General features: G+C 37.4%; 1 protein-coding gene across 1 annotated transcript in view; it reads right to left on the bottom strand.

Annotated features, from left to right (window-relative positions):
* Window positions 1-14,298, bottom strand: part of NDUFS4 (NADH:ubiquinone oxidoreductase subunit S4) — a 116,139-nt gene extending 101,841 nt beyond the window's left edge. Inside the window, exon 1 of the mRNA XM_007972250.3 lies at window positions 14,172-14,298. Within this exon, the coding sequence (XP_007970441.1) occupies window positions 14,172-14,266 (95 nt within the window). The 5' untranslated portion in view covers window positions 14,267-14,298. The remainder of the gene's footprint in view (window positions 1-14,171) is intronic.
* Between the last annotated feature and the right edge of the window lie 8,336 nt (window positions 14,299-22,634).

A 22,634-nucleotide genomic window follows, 5' to 3' on the forward strand; every position in this document is an offset into this window, starting at 1 on the left:
GAGCAATTCTCCAGGAGAAGCACTCTGCCTCAAGGAGCAAGAAAAGAAACGAATGCTCAGAGAAATGACAGAAAATCCCCATTTTCTTCTCTTTTCTCTCATACACCATGAATCAGCCACAGGCAATCCTATAGCCATATGCAGTGTGGAACGTGCAGGAGCCAAAAATCTGAAGGAGGGTTCTTCCTCTATGTCTGTTGGAGCTGTGGTTCTGAAAAGGTGGGGCCAACACCCATTGCTTTTCTGTTTTTTCTCTCTCTGTCCTTTAGTCCCTTAGCCCCTGATTTAGGTACAACTATAGTGTAAGGTAATGATAGCCACAATTTTCTGGATGGACACTGATAAAGGAAACTTCAGGGAACTGGGTTCTCAGAACATAAATATAAACAAAAAATAAATAACAAAAAAAAAAAGTCTCCAAATACATGGAAATTAAACAAAACACCTCTAAATAATCTACAGATCAAAAAGGAAGTCTCAAAGGAAATAAAATATTTTGAACCAAATGAAAATACAACATATCTAAATTTGTAACATGAAACTAAGCAATTCAAAAGAAAAGATGAAGAAAAATTTCCTAGCTTATTTTATGAGTCCAGCATTACCCTGATACCAAATCTAAACACAGTACCAAAATAAAAAAGCAACAAACTACAGATCAGTATCCTTCATAAACACAGATGTAAAAATCTTCAACAAAGCACTAGCAAACCAAATATGCCAGTATATGAAAAGAATTCAACACCACAACTAAGTGGGGTTTATTGAGAACGCAAGCTGATGCAATATTTGAAAATCAATCTACCATATTAACAGTCTAAAGAAGAAAAACAAGACTACACCAACTGATGCATAAAAGGCATTAGACACATCCATTTATGATGAAAACTGTTAGCAAAGCAGAAGCAGAAGGGAACCTCCTCGATCTAATAAAGAGTTTTTCTACAAAAAACCTTTAGCTAACATCATACTTAAAGGTGAAAAACTGAATGCTTTCCCTTAATATTGGTAAATGAAAAGAATGTCTGCTGTTACCATTCTTAGCATCCCCCTGGAAATAAAAAAGAAATAAAAGACCTAGTGATTAGAAAGGAAGAAACAAAATTTCTCTCTTCACAGACTGCATGATTATTTTCTTAGAAAGCCCAAAGAATCTACAAAAAATTTATATAATTTGATGTAACAAAGAAATGTGGCAAGGTCGCAGGATACAAAGTTAACCACAAAAATCGATCACACTTCTATCTGCAGCAATTTGAGAATAAAATTTAGGCTGGATTCAATGGCTCGTATCTATAATCCCAGTATTCTGGGAGGCTGAAGAAGGAGCATCACCTGAGGTCAGGAGTTTGAGACCAGCATGGGCAGTATAGCAACCTGTCTCTACAAAAAAATAAAATAAAATAAAATAATAAAATAAAATAAAATAAATAAGAAAATTAGTCAAGCTTAGTGGTACATGCCTATAGTCGCAGCTACCTGGGAGGCTGAGGTGGGAGGACTGCTTAAGCCCAGGAGCTCAAGGATGTAGTGAGCTATGACTGCATCACTGCACTCCAACCTGGATGACAGACCAAGGCCCTGTCTCTAAAAAATAAAGAAAAGAAAATTTTAAAAGCAATGCTCTTTACCATAGCTCCCCCAAATCGAGATACTTAGGCATAAATCTAACGAAACATATACAGGATCTGCACGTTCAAAACTACAACACTGATGAAATAAATAGAGACATACCATGTTTATGGATTGAAAGATTCAACACAGCAGAAATGTCAACTTTTCTCAAATTAATCTATAGATTTAATACAATACAATCAAAATCATAGCAGGATTTCATAGATATAAAAGAGCTGAATCTAAACGATGGAAGGGAGCTAAAATAGCTACAATTTTGAAAAAAGAACGATGGGCCAGGTGCAGTGGCTCACAACTGTAATCCCAGAACTTTGGGGAGCCTAGGCAAGAGGACAGCTTCAACCCAGGATTCAAGACCAGTCTGGGCAACATAGGGAGGCACCCATCTCTACAAAAAAAATATAAAAATTAGCCTGGCATGGTGGTGTGCACCTGTAGTCCTGGCTACTCAGGAGGCTGAGGTGGGAGAGAATCACTAGAGTCCAGGAGGTCGAGGCTGCGGTGAGCCATTATCATACCACTACCCTACAGCCTGAGTAACAGAGCAAGACTCTGTCTCTTAAAAAAAAGAAAAAAAAACAAAGGCCAGGCATGGTAGCTCACGCCTCTAATCCCAGCACTTTGGGAGGCCAAGGCAGGTGGATCACGAGGTCGGGAGTTCAAGACCAGCCTGGCCAGCATGGTGAAACCCCGTCTCTACTAAAGATACAAAAAATTAGCCAGGTATGGTGGCATGCGCCGGTAATCCCAGCTACTTGGGAGGCTAAGGCAGGAGAATCCACTTGAATCCGGGAGACGGAGGTTGCAGTGAGCCAAGATTGTGCCACTGCACTCCAGCCTGGGCAACAGGGCGAGACTCTGCCTAAAAAAACAAAAACAAAACAAAACAAAAACTTCAAGAAGAAAATACAGAAAAAAATCTTCACAGCCTGGGGTCAGGCAAAGAGCTCAACAGCAAAAGCACAATCATTAAAAGGAAAAATACTAGTAAACTAACTTCATCAAAATTTAAAACTTTTACTTTGTGAAAACTAATGTTAAAGAATGAAAAAGAAAAACTACAGATTAGGAGAAAATATTTGAAAATTACACATCTGATTGGTAGAGTTCAGGACATGCTACCCCAAAATGTGCCACCTTGTAATACTGAAAAACGCCCAAAGTAGGAAGGTACCTTTGACCTTCTTCCCCCATCCCTTCTTTTCTGAAGTAGGTTATGAAATCTAGGATTATCTAACCTTCCCTATAAAACTCTAATGTGAGAGGTGTCTTCCCTATATCAGAAAGAAAGGAACACTGTTATCTCTGAAGACAAATGGTCCACCACAGAGATGAACCAGAACAAACTGGCTTTGCTGTTTCCCCCAGCTTATTACCATATACCAAATCCCCTTTGTTCTATCATATTTCTCCCTGACTATGTACTCTTCACCTAACCTAAGCATAAAAATACACAAGTTTAACTGTTTCTTTGGATCTTTATCTCCTTATGAAAGCTCCCATGTTACATAAAACTTATACTAAATACATTTGTATGCTTTTCTCTTCTTCAACTGTCTTTTGTTGTAGAGGGCTCAACCATGAACCTAGAGAGATATATTTTTTCCCATACATGACAAAGAATTTGTATCCAGAATATTTTAGGAACTATAAAAGCTGAACAATAAGAAAATAACATGATTAAAAATGGGCAAAAGACATAAACAGATACTTCACCAAAGTTCAACATCATCTGCCATTAGAGAAATGCGTATTAAAAGCACAATGAGTTAGCCATCGTACAAGTACATATCAAAACCAGAATGAGATACCATCTTACACTCACTAGGATAGTTTTAATTTCAAAAAGATAGATAATAACAAAGTTGGAGAGGATGCAAAGACACTGGAACCCTCATTCACTGCTGGTGGGAATGTAAAACAGTACAGCCCCTTTGGAAAACAGTCTGACAGTTACTCAAAAGGCTAAATATAGAGTTATTACATTATCCTGCAATTCTACTCTGAGGTATACACCCAAAACAATAAAAGCATATGTTGACATAAAAACTTGTACCTGAATGTCCACAGAACACTATTTATATAGCCAAAAGGTAGAAACAATCCAGATGTCCCTTAAAAATAAAATGTGGTTTGTCCATACAATAGAAAACTATTCTTCAACAAAAAGGAATAAAGTACTGGTACATGCTACAACTTGGATAAACCTTGAAAACATTATGCTAAGTGAAAGAAGCCTGTCACAAAAGATGATATATTATATGACTGCATTTGTATAAAATGTCCAGAATAAGCAAATCTACAGAGACAAAAAGAAGGTTAGTCATTATCTAGGACTCGGGGAGAAGTGATTGCTAATGGGTACAGAGTTTCCTTTTGAGTGATGGAAATGTTCTAAAATTGTAGTTTTGGTTGTACAATTCTGTGAATATACTAAAACCCATCAAATTATATACTTTATATGAGTAAATTTTATAATATATAAATTATAGCTCAATAAAGCCATTCCAAAATAAAAATCCACAATGAAATACCATTAAACACCTACTAGAATGGCTAAAATAAAAAATACAGCCAGGCACGGTGGCTTATGCCTATAATCCCAGCACTTGGGGAGGCCGAGGCAGGCAGATTACGAGGTCAGGAGTTCGAGACCAGCCTGACCAACATGGTGAAACTCCGTCTCTACTAAAAATACAAAAATTAGCCGAGCATGGTGGCGTGCACCTGTAATCCCAGCTACTCAGGAGGCTGAGGCAGGACAATCGCTTGAAATCGGGAGTCGGAGCTTGCAGTGAGCCAAGATGTTGCCACTGCACTTCAGCCTGGGTGACAGAGCAAAACTCCGTCTCAAGAAAAAAAAACAAAAAAACAAAACTGACAATACAAATGTTAACAAGGATGCAAAACAACTAAAACTTTCATGTGGTGCTGGTGGAAAGCAAAATGGTACAACCACTCCAGAAAACAGTCTGACAGTTTCTTATAAAGTTAAACATATACTTAGCTATGACCCAGGAATCTCCTACCCAGGCATTTACTGTAGGAAAACAAAATCATAATTCACATAAAATCCTGTATGCAAGTGTTTACAGCAGCTCTATTTACACTGCCAAAAACCAGAAATAATTCATATGTCCTTCAATAGGTAAACGGATAAATTGTGGTACCTTCACACAATGGAATACTACTTAGCAGTAAAAAGGAACAAACCATTGATACATGAAACTTATATGAAGTTCAAAGGCTTTATGCTGAATAAAGACAATCTCAAAAGGTTATATACTATATGACTACATTTATACTACAGTCTCAAAACTCTAAAACTATAAAGATGAAAACAGATAACTGTGAACAGGGATTACAGCGTTCAGGGAAGGATAACATGAGGGAGTCTTGGGGTAATGAAGTCTTTTGGTATTCTGTACCCTGAAACAATACAGTAAAACAGTTATTTGCATAATATTACACTGCATTCTGTACTATGATTATGGTGGTGATTACACATAACCCATACATGTGTTAGAACTCTAAGAAGTATACACCAAAAGGGAAACAGTTAATTTTTCTTTATAATTTTAAAAATAAAATAAATCCAACCTAGTCAACTTTTTTCCTTAATTCAATCACAGCTCATGAAACTATCATCTCTGATAATCTCATTTAAACAAAAGTACAGTATATAGTTCAAAGATCAACACTGACAAAATGGAAAACATCCTAAAGCGTACCAAGAGGTAGTAAAGCATCAGGAAATTTGATCATTAATAAAGAGTAAACAAACTGGACATGCTAAGCCTGGAGCACAGACTTGCAGGGAGAATGAGTGACAACAAATGTCTTCAATTATCTGAAGGGCTGACAAGTGTATACGGGGTTAAACTTGTTCTACATAGTTTCAAAGAAAAATATCACTTACCAGTAAGTCTAAACGTACAGTGTGTTCTCTGGGGTTATCAGAAAGTCACCAAACTTCCTCAACAACTAGATAATCAAGAAGCAGGAAGTTCTAAAGATTCTTGCATTAAACAAAGGATTGGACTTAATGATTCTAGAGTTTTCTTCCAACTTAAATATCACATAAATCTATGAACTATAACTCTAGAGTTAACCTAAAAAGATGGAAGACACTGAACATCTAAAAAGGCAACCTTTCCTGCCAAAATATCATTTTTTATTGCACAAAAGTAAATATTACAAAGCACTTTAAGTTTCACGTTTTTTAAAAGGTTGAATACAAGATCTGAACAAAAAGCCATATTATGAAATGTATTTTATTTCCCCAATCTCATTTGTACTATGAATATTAAAATTAAACTCAAATTATAAATGTCTAAGTCTAATCTTATTAGACTTAAAAGGCAAAAGTCATAAATTTCATGCAAATTTCTGTAAGTATATTGAAGAGATCATTTGAAAAAGAAGTACTCTTTCCATACAAAGAGTGGTAGTCCGCAAAAGAGCCAAAACATCTGTATTCACTTTAAAGCTCATCAAGACAGACTGACATTTTTAGGAGAAGCATATGGCTTGCTGAACAGTCATCTAGAACAGAATCTTTTGTCTAGTAAGCCCTATTCAAGGACCATTTACTTATGTATGAAGTGGCTGAATAAAGGAAAAAACATATTTTTGAGTCCTAGAAAACACAAAGAAACAAACTCTTCATCTAGCTTTGTTTAAGAATACAGAAAACATATTGCAAAAGCAGCCAGATTTTACTCCCAGAGACAGTTCTCTCAACATTTGAAACAATTCAAACACGAAAGAATAGAGAAGCATGAAACTTTCTTAGAGAACTACAACCAGCCAAAGACCACCTCCCTAAAAAAGCCCTTTCCATTTTAAAGGATAAAACACTTTCTTAAAATTTTGAAGGGCAGAGTTCAACAGCTGTGCTATATTAAATCTGAGCCCTTCCAAAAGGAAGAACAAGAGTCTCTGGAGAGACAGTAATATGGCCTGCTTTCTCCAAAATTATCAAAATGCCTTTTTTCCCTCTAAGGAAACTTTCTCCAAGAAAATACCTCTTATGTGCATGGGTGAAAAGCATAAAACTTAATTTAGAATAGAAAAATATGCAAAAATGGAAGAATTTTTGTTTCTGGAAATCTCCCTGAACTTTCTTCCAAGGAAAAATGTATTTCCTAAGTCTTACAGGATATAATATGGAAACTTCTTTTTTTTTTAATCAGTTTTCAGCCCTAGCTTCCCATTAGAATCACTATAGAGCTAAGCCTCAACCTAAACTTACTGAACCAATATAGACTGGGGACAAGGCATCTGAATTTTTTAGGCACACAACAGATAATTTTGATGCACAAGGGTTTAAAAACCAGTGACCTGGAGAATGAGCCCATAAAAGAAAAATTAAGTCTAGTGAGTACAGACAAGAAGAAAAGGTCACCTTTGAGCAATTAACTAGTTCTAAAGAACCTAAAGTCGTATTTACCTACCAAAATACTCAGTAACAGACAACAAAATAGAACTTGAAACAAGAATTCAGAATTGCTGAATTAAAAGAAAAAAATTAAAATAGTTTATTAAACTATTCAAATATTTAGATGAAAGTTGTTGTGAAGAACGTGGTCACTGCATAATGCAGGTTCGACAGGGTTCCATCAGGATCTTTGGACTTCTACAAGCTAGAAAAGTCACAAGAGCTCATATATTAAATACGATTACTTGTTAACCTTAAAAGAGCTCAAGTCTTTAATCACAAACAGTAAACTTCTGTCAGCATCAGAATTTTATTAAGCATACTTGGTTTTACACAAAATTCTAATAGGTTTAGTTGGTTGACATTCAAATCCATAATAAATGAAAAAGGGGTGCTAAAACTGCTAAAGGGAAGCAGGCCAGTTAAGGAAGAATGTAACACTATTAAAAAGCAGACATGAGAACTCAGAAAGCATAGCAGACACTTAATCCTTCCTAAAGGCCACAGAATACAACTGCTTTTCCTAATGACCAATGGAATCAGTAAGAAAACAGAAAAAAAAAAAAATGTCCAGTATATCTTGTTTAACACATGCATTATATATATTTTTAAGAGAGTAAAAAAGTATAAGTCACCTATGGAAAGTCCCTCACCAAAAATAATCACAAAATTAAGGGGGAAAAAATCATTAGCTTAAAAAAATAAACAACTAATTGTGCATTTGGTAACTCTCACTATATAAACGGAACCATGGAGCAACAGTAAAAATAAGAGTATTCCATGGTCTCTCAAATAAAGAAAACACTTTGCTAAAAGGCAGAAAAAACAGAGAGGACATTAGGGTTTGAACTGATTACTAGACATAATACTCCTCACTGCAAAAGTCAACATATTCATTTAGACTGCTATATCAGAGTACAGTTAACCCTCTGCATCCGTGGATTCCACATCATGAATTCAACCAACCTCAGATTTAACATATTAAACGGGGCTGGGCTCAGTGGCTCACGCCTGTAATTCCAGCACTTTGGGAGGCCAAGGCAGGTGGATCACGAGGTCAGGAGTTTGAGACCAGCCTGACCAACATGGTGAAACTCCATCTCTAATTAAAATACAAAGAAATTAGCCGGGCGTGGTGGTGCGTGCCTGTAATACCAGCTACTCGGGAGGCTGAGGCAGGAGAATTGCTTGAACCCGGGAGGCAGAGGTTGCAGTGAGCCGAGATCGCGCCACTGCATTCCAGCCTGGGTGACAAAGCAAGACTCCATCTCAAAAAAAAATAATAAAGTAAATAAATAAACAAAACACTCGGTGGAGGGGAATAACTGCATCTGTACTAATCATGTACAGTCTTTTTTCTTGTCATTATTTCCTAAACAATACAAGATAATAATTATTTACAAAGCACTTACATTGTATTAGGTATCATAAGTAATCTAGAGATGATTTAAAGTATATAGGAGGATGTGCAGAACTTATATGCAAATACTACACCATCTTAAATCAGGGACTTGAGCATCCACGGATTTTGGTGTCCTTGAGGAGTCCTGGAACCAATCATTTCCTGGCAATGTAAACTTAAGTAATTTCACTTCTGTACCTGTTTCCTCATCTGAAAAATGAGGATTACAACACCTGAGTTGATAGGATTACTGTGGGAAACATATGAGACAATACAAGTGAAATCCTTGACACAGTAGCTGATACACAGTAAATTAAAAGTAAATGTTACTTGGAATTAATTTTACTCAGAATAAACCATTCTCAGCTTCTATCAAGGGATATATTTTAGAAGCTTTTCCATTTGAAATTGTTTGTATTCAGTACAGACAATATGTATTCTGTCTAAATTCTATGTATACCTCACTCCAAACAGATCTCTTCTAGCAAGTATTATACAGGAACCAAGTTGCTCCATCTTTCTCCATTAAGTTCCATGTATTATTAACTTTTTCTTTGGAGTCTTGCCCTGTCACCCAGGCTAGAGTGCAGTGGTGCAATCTCGTGTCACTGCAACCTCCGCCTCCCAGGTTCAAGCGATTCTCCTGCCTCAGCCTCCCGAGTAGCTGGGATTATAGGCACCCGCCAACGTACCCGGCTAATTTTTGTATTTTTTAGTAGAGACAGCATTTCACCATGTTGACCAGGCTGGTCTCCAAATCCTGACCTCATGATCCACCTGCCTCGGCCTCCCAAAGTGCTGGGATTACAGGCGTGAGCCACCGCACCTGGCCGTATTACTAACTTTCTAAAACTTCACAAAGTTACTCTTACTCCAAAAAAGTTATCATGTTCCAAGAATACCCCTTCCCAAATAGATTCATTTCCTCTTGCATTTTTAAATTTGAATACAAAAGAAGTGTCTGAACACTGCCAAAGTGTATGAGTACAAAATTTATTCATAAGACAACTTCAATCCAAAAGTTAAGAGAGTTCTAGGTGAATATCCTACACTCAGACAATTGCAAATAATTAGAAACAATACGTGTTGTATATAGTTTATATTCATATTTACGTAGGTTAGTGCCTACCTGGCTATCGCTGATGAGGCTATTAAAAGAAACACTGTGTAACACTCCCTGCTTTTCCTCACAACCACTCATCTCTAAATATGTATTTATTCATCTGTAAGATAAGCATTTACCTGCTACATGCAAGCCATTACACTAGATGCCATGAAGTACACAAAAATAAATAAAAATGTGGTCATGTCCTCAAAAAGCTTTAAACCTCACTGCTGATATACCAGTTCATGTGCTAAAACCTGTGCAATTGCAAATATGCGTGTATACAAAATAGAGTCAGTATAGGTTGCAATGCTGAGGTAACCAACAACTAAACACCTTTGTGTCTTACAGCAAAGGTTTATTTTTCACTCAATTTATATTTTATAAAATCTTGCAACAAGAATCAGTTTCTGCTTTGTGCTATGTAGTCTACAATCCAAGATGTGGGCTAAAACAGCAGACCCCACCTAGAGTATGCCTACCTCACATCAGAGGGAAAAGGAATATGACAAAACACAGGACAGCTCTCAAAGCTCCTGTTTGACATGGTATATTATTTCCACTAACATTTCACTGGATAAAGCAAGTCATTTGGCCAGTGGTTTTTGGATATGTAATCCTGTTACACATAATGGTAGTGAATACTTTGAACAATAACACAATCTATCAAAATACTATGACCAAGATTAAAGAAATGAAAAATATTCAGACTATTCAAACCGATAATAAAATTACCATTTATCTAGGGAAGGCTTACTATATGCCAGACATTACATATCAAAATATTTAATTTTCCGGTTGGTTACGGTGGCTCATGCCTGTAATCCCAACATTTTGGGAGGCCAAGGCGGGCGGATCACTTGTGGTCAGGTGTTCAAGACCAGTGTGAAACCCTGTCTGTACTGAAAATACAAAAATTAGCCAGGTGTGGTGGCAAGCACACCGATAGTCCCAGCTACTTGTGAAGGCTAAGGCAGGAGGATCACCTGAGCCCAGAGGGTGGAGACTGCATTAGCCAAGATTGTGCCACTGCACTCCAGCCTGAGCAACAGAATAAGACTGTGTCTCAAAAACTAATAACAATTTTTCTAACAAAAATTAAACGAAGATGTCTGCTACTGATGAAAACTGACTAAGTATGGGCATTTGGAAAGAGGAAAAGAAACAAAACAAATAAACCTATCAGAAAACATATTAGAAACCTTTCAAGCTCTCAAACTCTGGCTTGAATGTGTTATAAAGACAGCAAAAATAGCTGCCCCTCGGAGAGGAATTTAGTTTATCTGAAGTAGAAGTGAACCTATTGGTCTTAAGTGTCCTAAATCTGAGCTTAGCCTATTTCCCAGCAAGCTGTTAACATACACAGAATTCTTGTCAATCTTAAGGACTGCTTACTAATTGGAGGGTCCAAATTCAATTCCCCATCGAATTGAAGACTCAATTTCATGCTACCTTATATAATGCTGAAGAACGAAATACAGCAACAGAATAAAGCCTGCTTTATCAGGGCATAAAAGAGGCCTCACAAACAGGTCCCATACACTCAGTCCCCACCAGTCATTAATTAAAACCCTCTGGTGACTTAACACCCTAAAGACTTGTTTGAGGAAAACACAAGACCTAGTAAATACTGAGGTGAGATAAATATACATGAAGATACTTAAATAAGTGAATAAATAATAACATCACTGCATCAAATATCTTAAGTATTGCTATTTTCAAATACAGTGCCATTTCATCTGCCTGATAAATGCATTTAGAATAGTTAAATTTACCCTGGAAAATCCCTTAGGAAAGTCAGGGAAAGGAAGGATAAATGTAGACAATTTAGGGACGGGTGCGGTGGCTTACCCGTCATCCCAGCCCTCCGGGAGGCCCGGGCGGGTGGATCATCTGAGGTTAGGAGTTTGAGACCAGCCTGGCTAACACGGTGAAACTCCGTCTCTACTAAAAATACAAAAATTAGCTGGGCGTGGTGGCGGGCACCTGTAATCCCAGCTACTCCGGAGGCTGGGGCGGGAAAATCGCTTGAACCTGGGAGGCAGAGGTTGCAGTGAGCTGAGATTGCGCCATTGCACTCTAAACTGGGTGACAAGAGCGAAACTACATATCAAAAAAAAAATAATAATAATGTAGACAATTTAACCCGTTTTTTTCCCTTCTCACATTCAGTACAGGGAAATGAGAAACACACGGAAACCGAGACCAACACTACGGCACAAGCTCAGTGAGTAACTAGATTAGGTGAATCACCCACATTAGATCAGGTGAATCACCCACATTACTTAATTTTTTCTCTTGTGTGTATATGTTGTTGCATTCTTTGTTTTGCTTTTTACTGATGATATACTATAATTGAATTCATATGTTAAAGTAGCAGCTAACAGCATCCTTTTCTTCAGTTCCCTACTCCACTCCTTACCTTACTGATTCCACTTCCCATATTCTACTCAAATGATCTGAAATGTTACATGATTTGCAAATGTTTTTCTAAGCATTACAGTAAAATGAATTTTAGATGTAGATTTTCCCATTAATTGGTTCCTTCTACTCACCTTTTTCAGATCCTCATTACTATCAAATCATAATGGAAAAAGAATGCTTAAGGGCGAAGAACAAACAATATGTAAGGGAGAGGGTCTATAAATCTCCCTCAAATTAAGATGAACATGACAAGCTCTTGGGGTAAAAATGTGGCACAGAAAACAAATAAATGTGTTAATTTGTATTTAGAAAATGTCTTCTTTGGCGTTATGCTAAGATTTTTTTCAAGATTAAATGATTTATTTTCAAATCTCTTACATTTGCAAGCAAAAACTCTTAAGTTTGGATATGCAGTAATAATTATCATCAGAGTTTCAAAATTCTAATATCATCTTAACTTCAATTACTATAATTGCTGACAAAATGGCTGTGACTTAAAATTACAGCCATGTTTTGATTAGCCATAAACCAGTGGTCCCATCAAACTTGTTTTCAGTTCTGGGGCTACCATGAATACATTATTATCTGGGAATGCACTATTAATCCCTATAATGTGTACGGAGGGAAAGGCTAATCTTGGTCACCGCTATATTACTCTAAGTTAACCACTGTTTTACCTTAACCAGTATTTTACCTTAGAAAAATACTCAACCCAGGCTGACCAACATGGTGAAACCCCGTCTCCACTAAAAATACAAAAATCAGCCAGGCGTGGTGGTGCGCGCCTGTAATCCCAGCTACTCAGGAGGCTGCGGCAGGAGAATGCTTGAAAACTCGGGAGGCGGAGGGTTGCAGTGAACCGAGATCGCGCCACTGCACTCCAGCCTGGGCGACAGAGTGAGACTATATCTCAAAAAAGAAAAAAAAGAAAAGAAAAAAGAAAAATACTTTCCATATATGGAACACTTAACTACAAACATCATTTGCCTTTCCCTAATCTTAGCACCCTTACTTTTGAGTGACTATATTCCATGTATTTAGTAATCGTTTTACTAAAGCTTTCAAGCCTTTTCACAAGCCACGGACCCTACTGGGACACTCTCTTCTTTCCCACTCAACACCCATTACTTAAACCTTAATAAAACTCATCCTTAAAAATTCTTCCGAATTAACTCATCCTAATTTTCTGCATTCCATTTATATTTATTTAACACTAAATCAATTAGCATTCCATTAGACTTTCTTTTCAACCTTTAACCACTTGCATCCCCCTCCTACCCCCTTCAAATCTCTCCATCCAGCCTTTCTAATCTTTGTTCTAATATGTGTGTGTATGTATGTATAGTAGTACTATAATAAAACTCTGGAAAATTCTGAAAAACAGAAATGGAAGGTTAATACGGCCGAAAAAAAATCATCACAAAAATGTTTCAAGGAAACACAGTAACAACTCAATCAACTGACAACTGAATCTGACAATACTTTGGAAGAGTACTACTTTAGGTTCTCAAGGACGCAAAGAGCTCTCAACAACTCAATTCAATCCCTGAATTATTGTGAGGTTTTAATAAAATCCCTAGAAAACTTCCGGGCATTACCACCAGCCTTTTAAAAATTACCTCCAATATTACTAGCCGTGATATTTTTACTAACACTGAATTCCAAACAAGTTTTCCTCCCAAGCAGACTGATGAATAAACAACTTTCCTATGCAGAAACCAAATTAAAACCACTTAAAACCATGGAAGGAATACGTGCTTTAACCCTTCTGTAAGGACTGGAGTGCTGCGTGGGCAAACAGGTGACAAATGGAAGGGATGCAGAAAGTGAAGACAGAAATCAGTGAGACACCTCCCCTTCTCTGAAGGCTAAGGTTCAGCTTGCAGCTCCGGCGGCAAATCCTCCCCACGGACCCTCTCCCTCAGCCACAAGCCAAAAGCTTCCAGAAAACCACAGGTCCTCCTCCCTGGCCTCTCACTCACGCCCTCACTCGCCTGGCCAGCGCCCATTGATAGCAGACAGTCCCTAGTCCGCCCGACCTCTCCCGAGAAAAGGGTCAGCAGAGGACGCTTTCCCCGAGGCCTCCTCCGGAATTCAGCCAGCAGAGACTCCGCAAAAATGGAGGGACCCAAGAAGCTTGAAGAAAAGTGTGACAATTCTGTTACCTGGTCGGAACCCTGGAAACGGAAAGGGCAGCTACAGCCACTACCCTTCGCCACAACGCCTGCCTCAGCGCCACTGACATTGAGACCGCCGCCATCTTGCTGCAGGCAAACACCAGGATGAAAGGACGGATCACCGCAAGGGACTAACTTCTTTCGTTCTCAAGCTAGTGCAATCGCAATGTTGCGAAATTCTGTGGGATTTTCTTTTCTTTTTAATACTGAGGCTTAAAAAAAGAGGGTAAACGTTTAGTTGAAAGAATTAAGAAGAAAAATGTGTGGGAAGAAATGCAGAAGTGCATTAAATGTAAATATTGCCGCCATAAAGTGTAATCTTTACTGCTTGTTAGGACTGGTGTTTTACAATGATAATGAAAAGATCAAAAGATACTTGCATATTTAAACACCTGCAAGTCGTAATTTATTGAAGAAATTAGAATGGTTGGGGCTGAGCCCACTGGAAAAGCCGGAGAGCTCTTTGGGTCCTTTAGAATCTAAAGTAGTACTTTTCCAAAGTATTGCCAGATTCACTTTGCAAGCCCTCAGGACAGGGCTGCATTCAGTTTGATGTTCTGTAGTTGTAATGTTCATATTTTCCAAACGAAAAATCTAGATACATGATCTGGCAAAGGATTATTTTTTGACATGTAGATTTATATGAAGAATCAATGGAACATAATATTTTATGTCATTGTTTCCCCAGTAAATCCTAAATGTGCATTCATAATCCATAGACATGAAGAATGATATTAATGCTCCATGCGTATACAACAAAAATTATCTTCCAATACAAGTGTTGGAAACATGTTTGTATTGTGGACTTCTGACCTTAAAGAACAATGATTAACTGAATTATATAAAATAAAAAGCAGGTTAGTTTTGGGTTTTGTTTTTTAAGAAATTTGTTTAAAGAGTGTTTTCCTGCTTTTAAAATTAAGCACATGAAAGCATAACCTTCATTAAATAAATAGGAACAACAGGAGGATGGGGAATGACTTAGTTTGGCATTATGGGTTAAAGGAAAACCCACTACATAAGGGAAAGGGGGAAAGAAAGAAAAAAAGTCATACTCGGGTAAAGAGAAATGCACAGGATGAAAGAAAGCAAGAGAGAGATGCCTCAGAGAAAATTTTCTTTTAAACTTTTCATTTTGAAATAGTTGTAGATTCACATGAAGTTGCAAAGACAGTACAGAGATGTCTTGTGTACCTGTTTCCCCCAGTGATTACATCTCATATAACTCTAGTACAGTATCAAAGCCAGGAAACTGGCATTGATATAAAGTATTTGTATAGTCCTATATCATTCTATTACATATTTTGTGTGACCACCACCATGATCAAGATACAGAACTATTCCACCCTCACAAAGATCTCCCTGGTGCTAACCTTTTTAGTAACACCTGCCCTCCTAACCCTAGTGATCTCTGTTTCTGTTTTTATAATTTTGATATTTTGAGATGTTATATAAATGGACTTATGCAGTATGTGACCTTCTGAGATTGGCTGCTTTCACTTAGCGTAAGCAAGTTGTTGCATTTATCAATAGTTCATTCCTTTTTTATTGCTGAGTAATATTCCTCCAGAGCATGGATGTACCACAATTTGTTTAATCATTCACCTATTGCAGAACATTTTGGTTATTTCCCATTTGGGGCTATTACAAATAAAACTGCTGTGAATAATTGAATACGGGTTTTTATGTGGACAGAAATCTTCATTTCTCTGAGATACATGCCCAAAAGTGCAATTGCCGGGTCATGTGATACATGTATGTTTCATTTTTTAAAGAAATTAGAATCTATTTTCCAGAGTGACTGTAACATTTTACATTCCCTCCAGCAATGTATGAGAGATCCAGTTTCTTCGTATCCTCACCAGCATTTTCTATTATTATTTTTATTTTAGCTGAGCTAAAGTAAATAATAAATGTATAGTAATACCTCATCACAGTTTTACATTTATTCCCCTGGTGGCTAATAATCTTGAATATCTTTTCATGTTTTTATCTGCCATCTGTATATTCCATTCAGTTAAATATCTTATGTCTTTTGCCCTTTTTCTAATTAGTATTATTTGTTTTTTTTCTGTAACATTCTGAGAGTTCTTCATATATTAGATGTGTCTTTTGTCAGATGCATGAGTCACAAATATTTTCTTCAATCTGCAGTTTGTATTTTCATTTTCTTAACAAGATCTGCCACAGAACAAATATTTTTAATTTTGATGAAGTCCAGTTTATTCATTTTTTAAATTTATGGATTGTGCTTTTGGTGTCATGTCTGAGAACTATTCTCTAATCCTACATCCTAAAGATTTTGTCTTGTTTTCTTTCAAAGGTTGTTTTAGTTTTACCTTTTACATTTAAGTGTATGGCTCATTTTGGGTTCATTTTTGTGAGTTAAGTTTTCCATTAATAGGTGTGAGGTTTTGGTTCAGGTTTTTGCTGGTGGCTATCCAATTACTCTAGCACTACTTATTGAAAAGTTTAGCCTTCTTCCATAGAGTACCTTTTGCACCTTTGTCAAAATATCAGTTGGCCATACTTGCGTGTGGCTATTTCTAGGTTCTCTATTTCAGAGAGAAATTTTAAGCCCAAGGGTGGCTTTGGTGTCTGGGTGAATTTTAATAAAGATTTTCTATGTCAAGAAGTAACGGGATGTGTCCCAGTGTTCATAAGAGCAACTTACTATAGCCCTGTTACTGGCCCTATCAACCAAAGCTCAACCTCTCCACCTACCACCTATTCTAGTCCCCAACTTCCATGGATCTGAATTCCCCAGGAAAGCCCCCAGTCTCTAGTCTCTTTGTCTTTTATGCAGTCCATAATCCAACATCAGCACTGCCAGCACTCCAGTGGAATCTTTGATTCCCTTCACCTTCTGCTGGATTCCCTCAGCTGCCCATTCCTGAGGTCCTTTCTGACCTTACATACAGGACATAGGTCTTAGAATGGAACAGAAATAACTTGATATGTGCATTTATTTGTTTATACTATCTCACTTATACCACAGGCTGTACCATTAACCATAATAGAATGTCTAGGTCCAAGTGCCATTTTTGTTATTTCAATGTGCTGCCCCAAAAGATATTAATTACTGGGGTCCACTTCTTTGCCTCTTCTGTAGTCATCTTCCTTGCCCTTCAAACCACAGCTGTGAGTCACATCCTTCAGAGTCACTCCCTGTAGTAGAAATTATGTTTTACAGGCATTTTTCACCTCCGCCATCCTTGCTGACAGAGCCTGACTCCAATGATAGACACTAAAGTTGCTCTATGTTGGCTTTCCCATGAGCTCCTACAGGTAGCACATGAACATGTCCAAAGCCAACGGGATCTGAAATCCCTTTTGAGAAAAAAGACTTCTGGAAAAAAAAAAAAAAAAAAAAGACATACAAGAAGAAATACCTCTTTTCCTGCCTCTGAATTCAGTTGTATGAGAACATAATGCCTAGAATTGTGGCATCTTCTGAACTTGAGGGGACAAGCATAAGAACTTAGCTAGCAAGAAGAGGTGGAAGAATAGAGAGAGGAAAAGAGTCTAGGGCTTTGTTGACATCATTGAGCCAATCCTGAACCGACTTCTAAACCAAACCTGATGAAAATACTTCCAAACTTCCTGTTACATGAGATAGTAAATGACTTAATTGTTTAAACCTCCATTAGTTAGATATTCTGCATCCAAAAACATCTTTTCCGATGCTCTTATGTGAAAAGTACTTCTCTGACTTTCCTTTATGTCAACTCTTTCTGTAGAGTCTCCTAGCATCATATCTTCCTTCTTCGTAGCACCTCTCATGCCTCAGTTTTAACGCACTATCGTTGTCACTTTCTCTACAATGTAAAGTAAGTTATCTGAAGACAAGGACAGTATCTGATTTTGATGATCATTTTCCCTCACAGGGAAATTCATGAATTTCCCTGTGAGGGACTAGCGTAGTCCCTCACATATAGTAGGCTCGAAAGGATGTATGGAATAAGTGAATGAAACTAACTGGAACTTTTAAAATGTCAAAAAATGAAAAAAAACCAGTGCTATCTCTATTCGCTATTTTTGCTTAGGAAAAGCTCGTACAAATTAATGTGATTGATCTCTTGGGTCTACAGATCTTATTAGTTTCTAAAATTTCATGTTTGATCAGTTTCTGTTTCCTGAAGAACTTGGTGAGATATTGGGGATAGGAGCTCCATGTTGCTGGCAAGATACCCGAAAACATAAATTTACCTTTTACTGGGCTTGAATTAAAAAAATGTAATAACTTCTTTCATTTTCTTTTTTCTTACATTTCAAATAAGGATACAGACCTGAGAATGGAACAGAAATAATTTGCTGTGTGCATTTTTTTCATAGCTTCAACCAAACTATACCTTCTATCAGGCATAGTAAAATGCCTATGTCCAAATACTGTTTTATTATTTCAAATAGGAGTATTAAAATGTAAATTGACTTTACTTTTTGCTTGCACTTCATCCATGATGGCCAAAAGAAACATTTATCTTAGACTTTTTGATGGCATGTGAAAGTTACAGTGGATCCGAGGTTGTCTGTTTTTAATTTTGCCGCTTGCACATGGGTCTTTAGTAAAGCATTCAGAAAAAAATAAATTAAAACCAGACGTTTCTATCAAAAGTTTCACATACAATCACTATAGACACGACAAAATTCCACCATCACTTTATTGGCTACAAACTAATTTTTTTAATCACATCTCATTTTTCACTGCTAATTTATTTGAAAAACTTAATACCTTATCATCTTATAAAATTATCATGACATCTAGCAGTGCAGCTGAGGTTTTGGCAACAAATGAAAGAATTTCTACCTATAGTGAAGATCTGTCACTTGAAATTATTTTTGGAAAACAAGAGGTACAAATAATCAAATTCTTAAGAACTCAAGGAATTTTCCCACATAAATTTCAGAACATACTTCATCACCTGCTTGAGTTTCACCCCTAAATTTTCAACTGTATATAGGTCATTCTCAAACTTAACATATACAAAACCAAAGTCATTCTATTTCTCCCCTTTCTCTTGCCCCAAGAAAATCTGTTCTTCCCCTCAGTATCTCTGCCTTGGCAAGATACGTACTATCATCTTTCTTCTAATACCTGTCATCAACTGTAAAAGGCTCCATTATTTTCTGTACTATTAAGAAAGAAAACAACACAGCAATTGAACCATAACATAGCACTAATTATATATCTTGATTTCAGAGAGGTAAACTGTGGGAAAATGCACATCTTAGAATCAAAGAAATATAGTAATTGTCTGCCTCAATATATTTTCTCCCCCTTTTGTTGGTAATATAACCTGTTATTTTATTTTATTTTATTTTTACTGGTTTCTGGAATAAAGACTTTATTTTTCAGCCTCTTTATACCTTGGAGTAGCCGTGTGACTAGGTTCTGGCCATTGAAATACAAGGGGGCAGTATCATGTGACAACTTCTGGGAATCTTCCTTTAAATACAGATAAGAGTCACACTTCTTTTCCCCTCCTTTACTTCTTTTATCCTGCTGCCTGGAGGTAAGTGTGAAAACTCAGATCGTGAGGATGATATCTATACTTAATGATGAAAGAATAATGATGTGGAAGAAGCCTGGATCTCTAACCATCATCTGATTCCATAAGAAATGCCAATCCTTTGATCCTACCACCATTTTCCTGTTCTCCACTCCTCTGATGAGGACCTTCTTCTTTTACTCAGGTTCAATTCTATGGCCAACTATTTACTTCTGCTCATGACTCTCCTGTCTGTTTCTCTCTTTTTTTTTTTTTTTGGACTTAGCAAAACCGCCACCTAAATTAAATCCAACTCTCTTTCTATTCTGCACATGCACCCATACAAGTGAACAGGACTGGAGGCAAGTATCAAACCATACTGATTTGTCTCACTTGACCATAAACTTCAAGTTGGCCATATTGCTACTTGGCAATTACATTAAACTTCTTTGCATTCTTATCCCATTAATTTTCTCACTTTATTATGTGGATCTTTCACACCTTGTTCTCTCTCCTCGAATCCCTCCAGCTCTCAATTCTTGCAATGACTTTCCTACATCACTGAGAAAAGTGGAGCAATCAATAGAAGACTTCTTCAGATACTCACTACCTTATCACTTGCCAGCAGCTGCACTCACATACTCTACCTTCCCTCCTATTATCGTATATAAATTATCCCTCCCTCTATTTAAAGCTAGTCCCTTCACTTGTGCACTAGATATTATCCCATCCTGAACCACCTATATAAGATCTTTCCAGTAAGTCTGCCCTGTAGAAGAAAGTAGGAGAAAATCTTTAGGACATAGGGTTGGTGAATAGTTCTTCAACCTCATACCAAAAGCAAAATCTATGCATTTTTTTAAAAATGGATATAGCTGGGTGCAGTGGCTCACACCTGTAATCCCAACACTTTGGGAGGGTGAGGTGGGTGGATCACCTGAGGTGGGGAGTTCGAGACCAGTCTGGCCAACATGGTGAAAACCGGGTCTCTACCAAAAATGCAAAAATTAGCTGGGTGTTGTGGCACACACCTGTAATCCTAGCTACTTGGGAGGCTGAGGCTGGAGAATAGCTTGAACCCAGGAGACAGAGGTTGCAGAGAACCAAAATCGCACCACTGCACTCCGGCCTGAGCAACAGAGTGAAACTCTGTCTCTAAATAAATAAATAAATAAATAAAAACTGGACTTCATCAAAATTAAAAACATTTGTTCTGCTACAGATCCTGTTAAGAGGATGAAAAGAGAAACTACAGATGGAAGAAAATATTTGTGAACTTTGTATTAAAAAAACTTGTATCTGGAATATACAAAGAACTCTTAAAATGTAACAGGAAAAACATCAAATATTGCCATTTAGAAACTGGGCAAAAGATACAAGACATTTAACTGAATGAAATATACAGATGGCATATAGGCACATGAAAAGGTTTTCAACATTATTAGCCATTAGATGAATATAAGTTAAGACCATGATGAGACATCACTACACACTTACTATTTATTTTACTCTACCTTCAAAGTAAAACTAGAATATGACCACTTCTCACTCTATTGCTAGCACACAGGTCCATGCTACTATCATCTCTTGCCTGGAATGCTGCAAGTCTTTTAATATGTCTCCCTACATTCATCCTTACCCACTTATAGCATATTCTCAATACAGCTGCCACAGTAGTCTTTTTAAAAATATAAGGTAATTCATTTCACTCCCTTGCTCAATACCCTCCAGTGGGTCCTAGCATCAGAGTTGATCTCGTACATCTGCTATTACTTTTTTATTCCTCTCTCTGTTGTTTTCTTAAACATGCCAGGCAGGTTTTCAGGTTAGGGCCTTTGCATGGATTGTTCCCTCTACCTAAAATACATTTCCCCCATATCAACATGGCTAACACCCTCCATTCTTTAAGTCTTTGATCAAATGTCACCTTTTCAGTGAGGCTTTCCTTGACATATATATCAGTCAGTGTCTTGTAAGGAAAACAGAAACTGCTTTAGATATTTCAGAGGACATCTAATTTAGGGGAATTGTTTAAACAGGTGATGGCATTTCTGAGGAACTAAACAAGGAAGATCATGAGGCAACTCAAATATTAGAATCAGCAACATCTGCTATCACCCCTACGAGCTGATACACCACAGGGAAAACTGGTGTTACCAGAGCTCTAAAGCTGGGGTAGCCAATGGGATTTGAAACCACAGCAAGGGCTGCTTAGCGGGAGTTGGGATCAGGGAAGGAGATGCTGTCTAACAGGAACTAAAATCATGGGAAAAACAATGCAACCACTGCCAAGGATAACCCCACCCCAAGCAGGGTGAGGAAGGATAAGTAACCCCAATTTACTCTCCAATCTGCCAGTGCCTCCCATTAGCTAATGCAACTAGAAGCCAGAAGTCAAGAGAACTCAGGGGAAGTTGTATCTTATAAATAGCAGAACAGGGAAAGGCAGGGAAGGAATCCGATAGCAAACTGGCAGAAATCCAACAAACCACCTTATCCAAAATTGTAAGCTCCCAATCTTCACACCTACCACTTACTACCAAACCCCTTACTCTGCTCCACTTTCTTATCTATCAGGACTCATAGTTGTAAGCAACAAAAACCTACTGTGGTTATAAAAAGAAAGTTATCGAAGATCCAAAATAGCTCAGTCAGTGGAGCATCAGTAAAGGGAGTTACTGAAAACATACTGAGTGGGAAATCGAATCACAAGAGGTCTGAAGAACTGAGCTAAATTTTAAAAGGGCAATAATAAATGAGCTAGGCAGAAAGCAGGACCAAAGCCAAATTATGCCACAAAAGGTAGTTCAGTGAGGACTCTAGTATTGTGTTAAATACAGGATGCACAGCTTCCTAGACCCCATATCTGGAACCAAGACCATTGCTGTCCATGAAAACTATGCCTGCTGCCACCACTACTACCACCTATCTCCAAAGTGGATCCTTCACTGCCCTGGACACC

The sequence above is a fragment of the Chlorocebus sabaeus genome, chromosome 4 (assembly GCF_047675955.1).
Source record: "Chlorocebus sabaeus isolate Y175 chromosome 4, mChlSab1.0.hap1, whole genome shotgun sequence".
Taxonomy (NCBI): domain Eukaryota; kingdom Metazoa; phylum Chordata; class Mammalia; order Primates; family Cercopithecidae; genus Chlorocebus; species Chlorocebus sabaeus.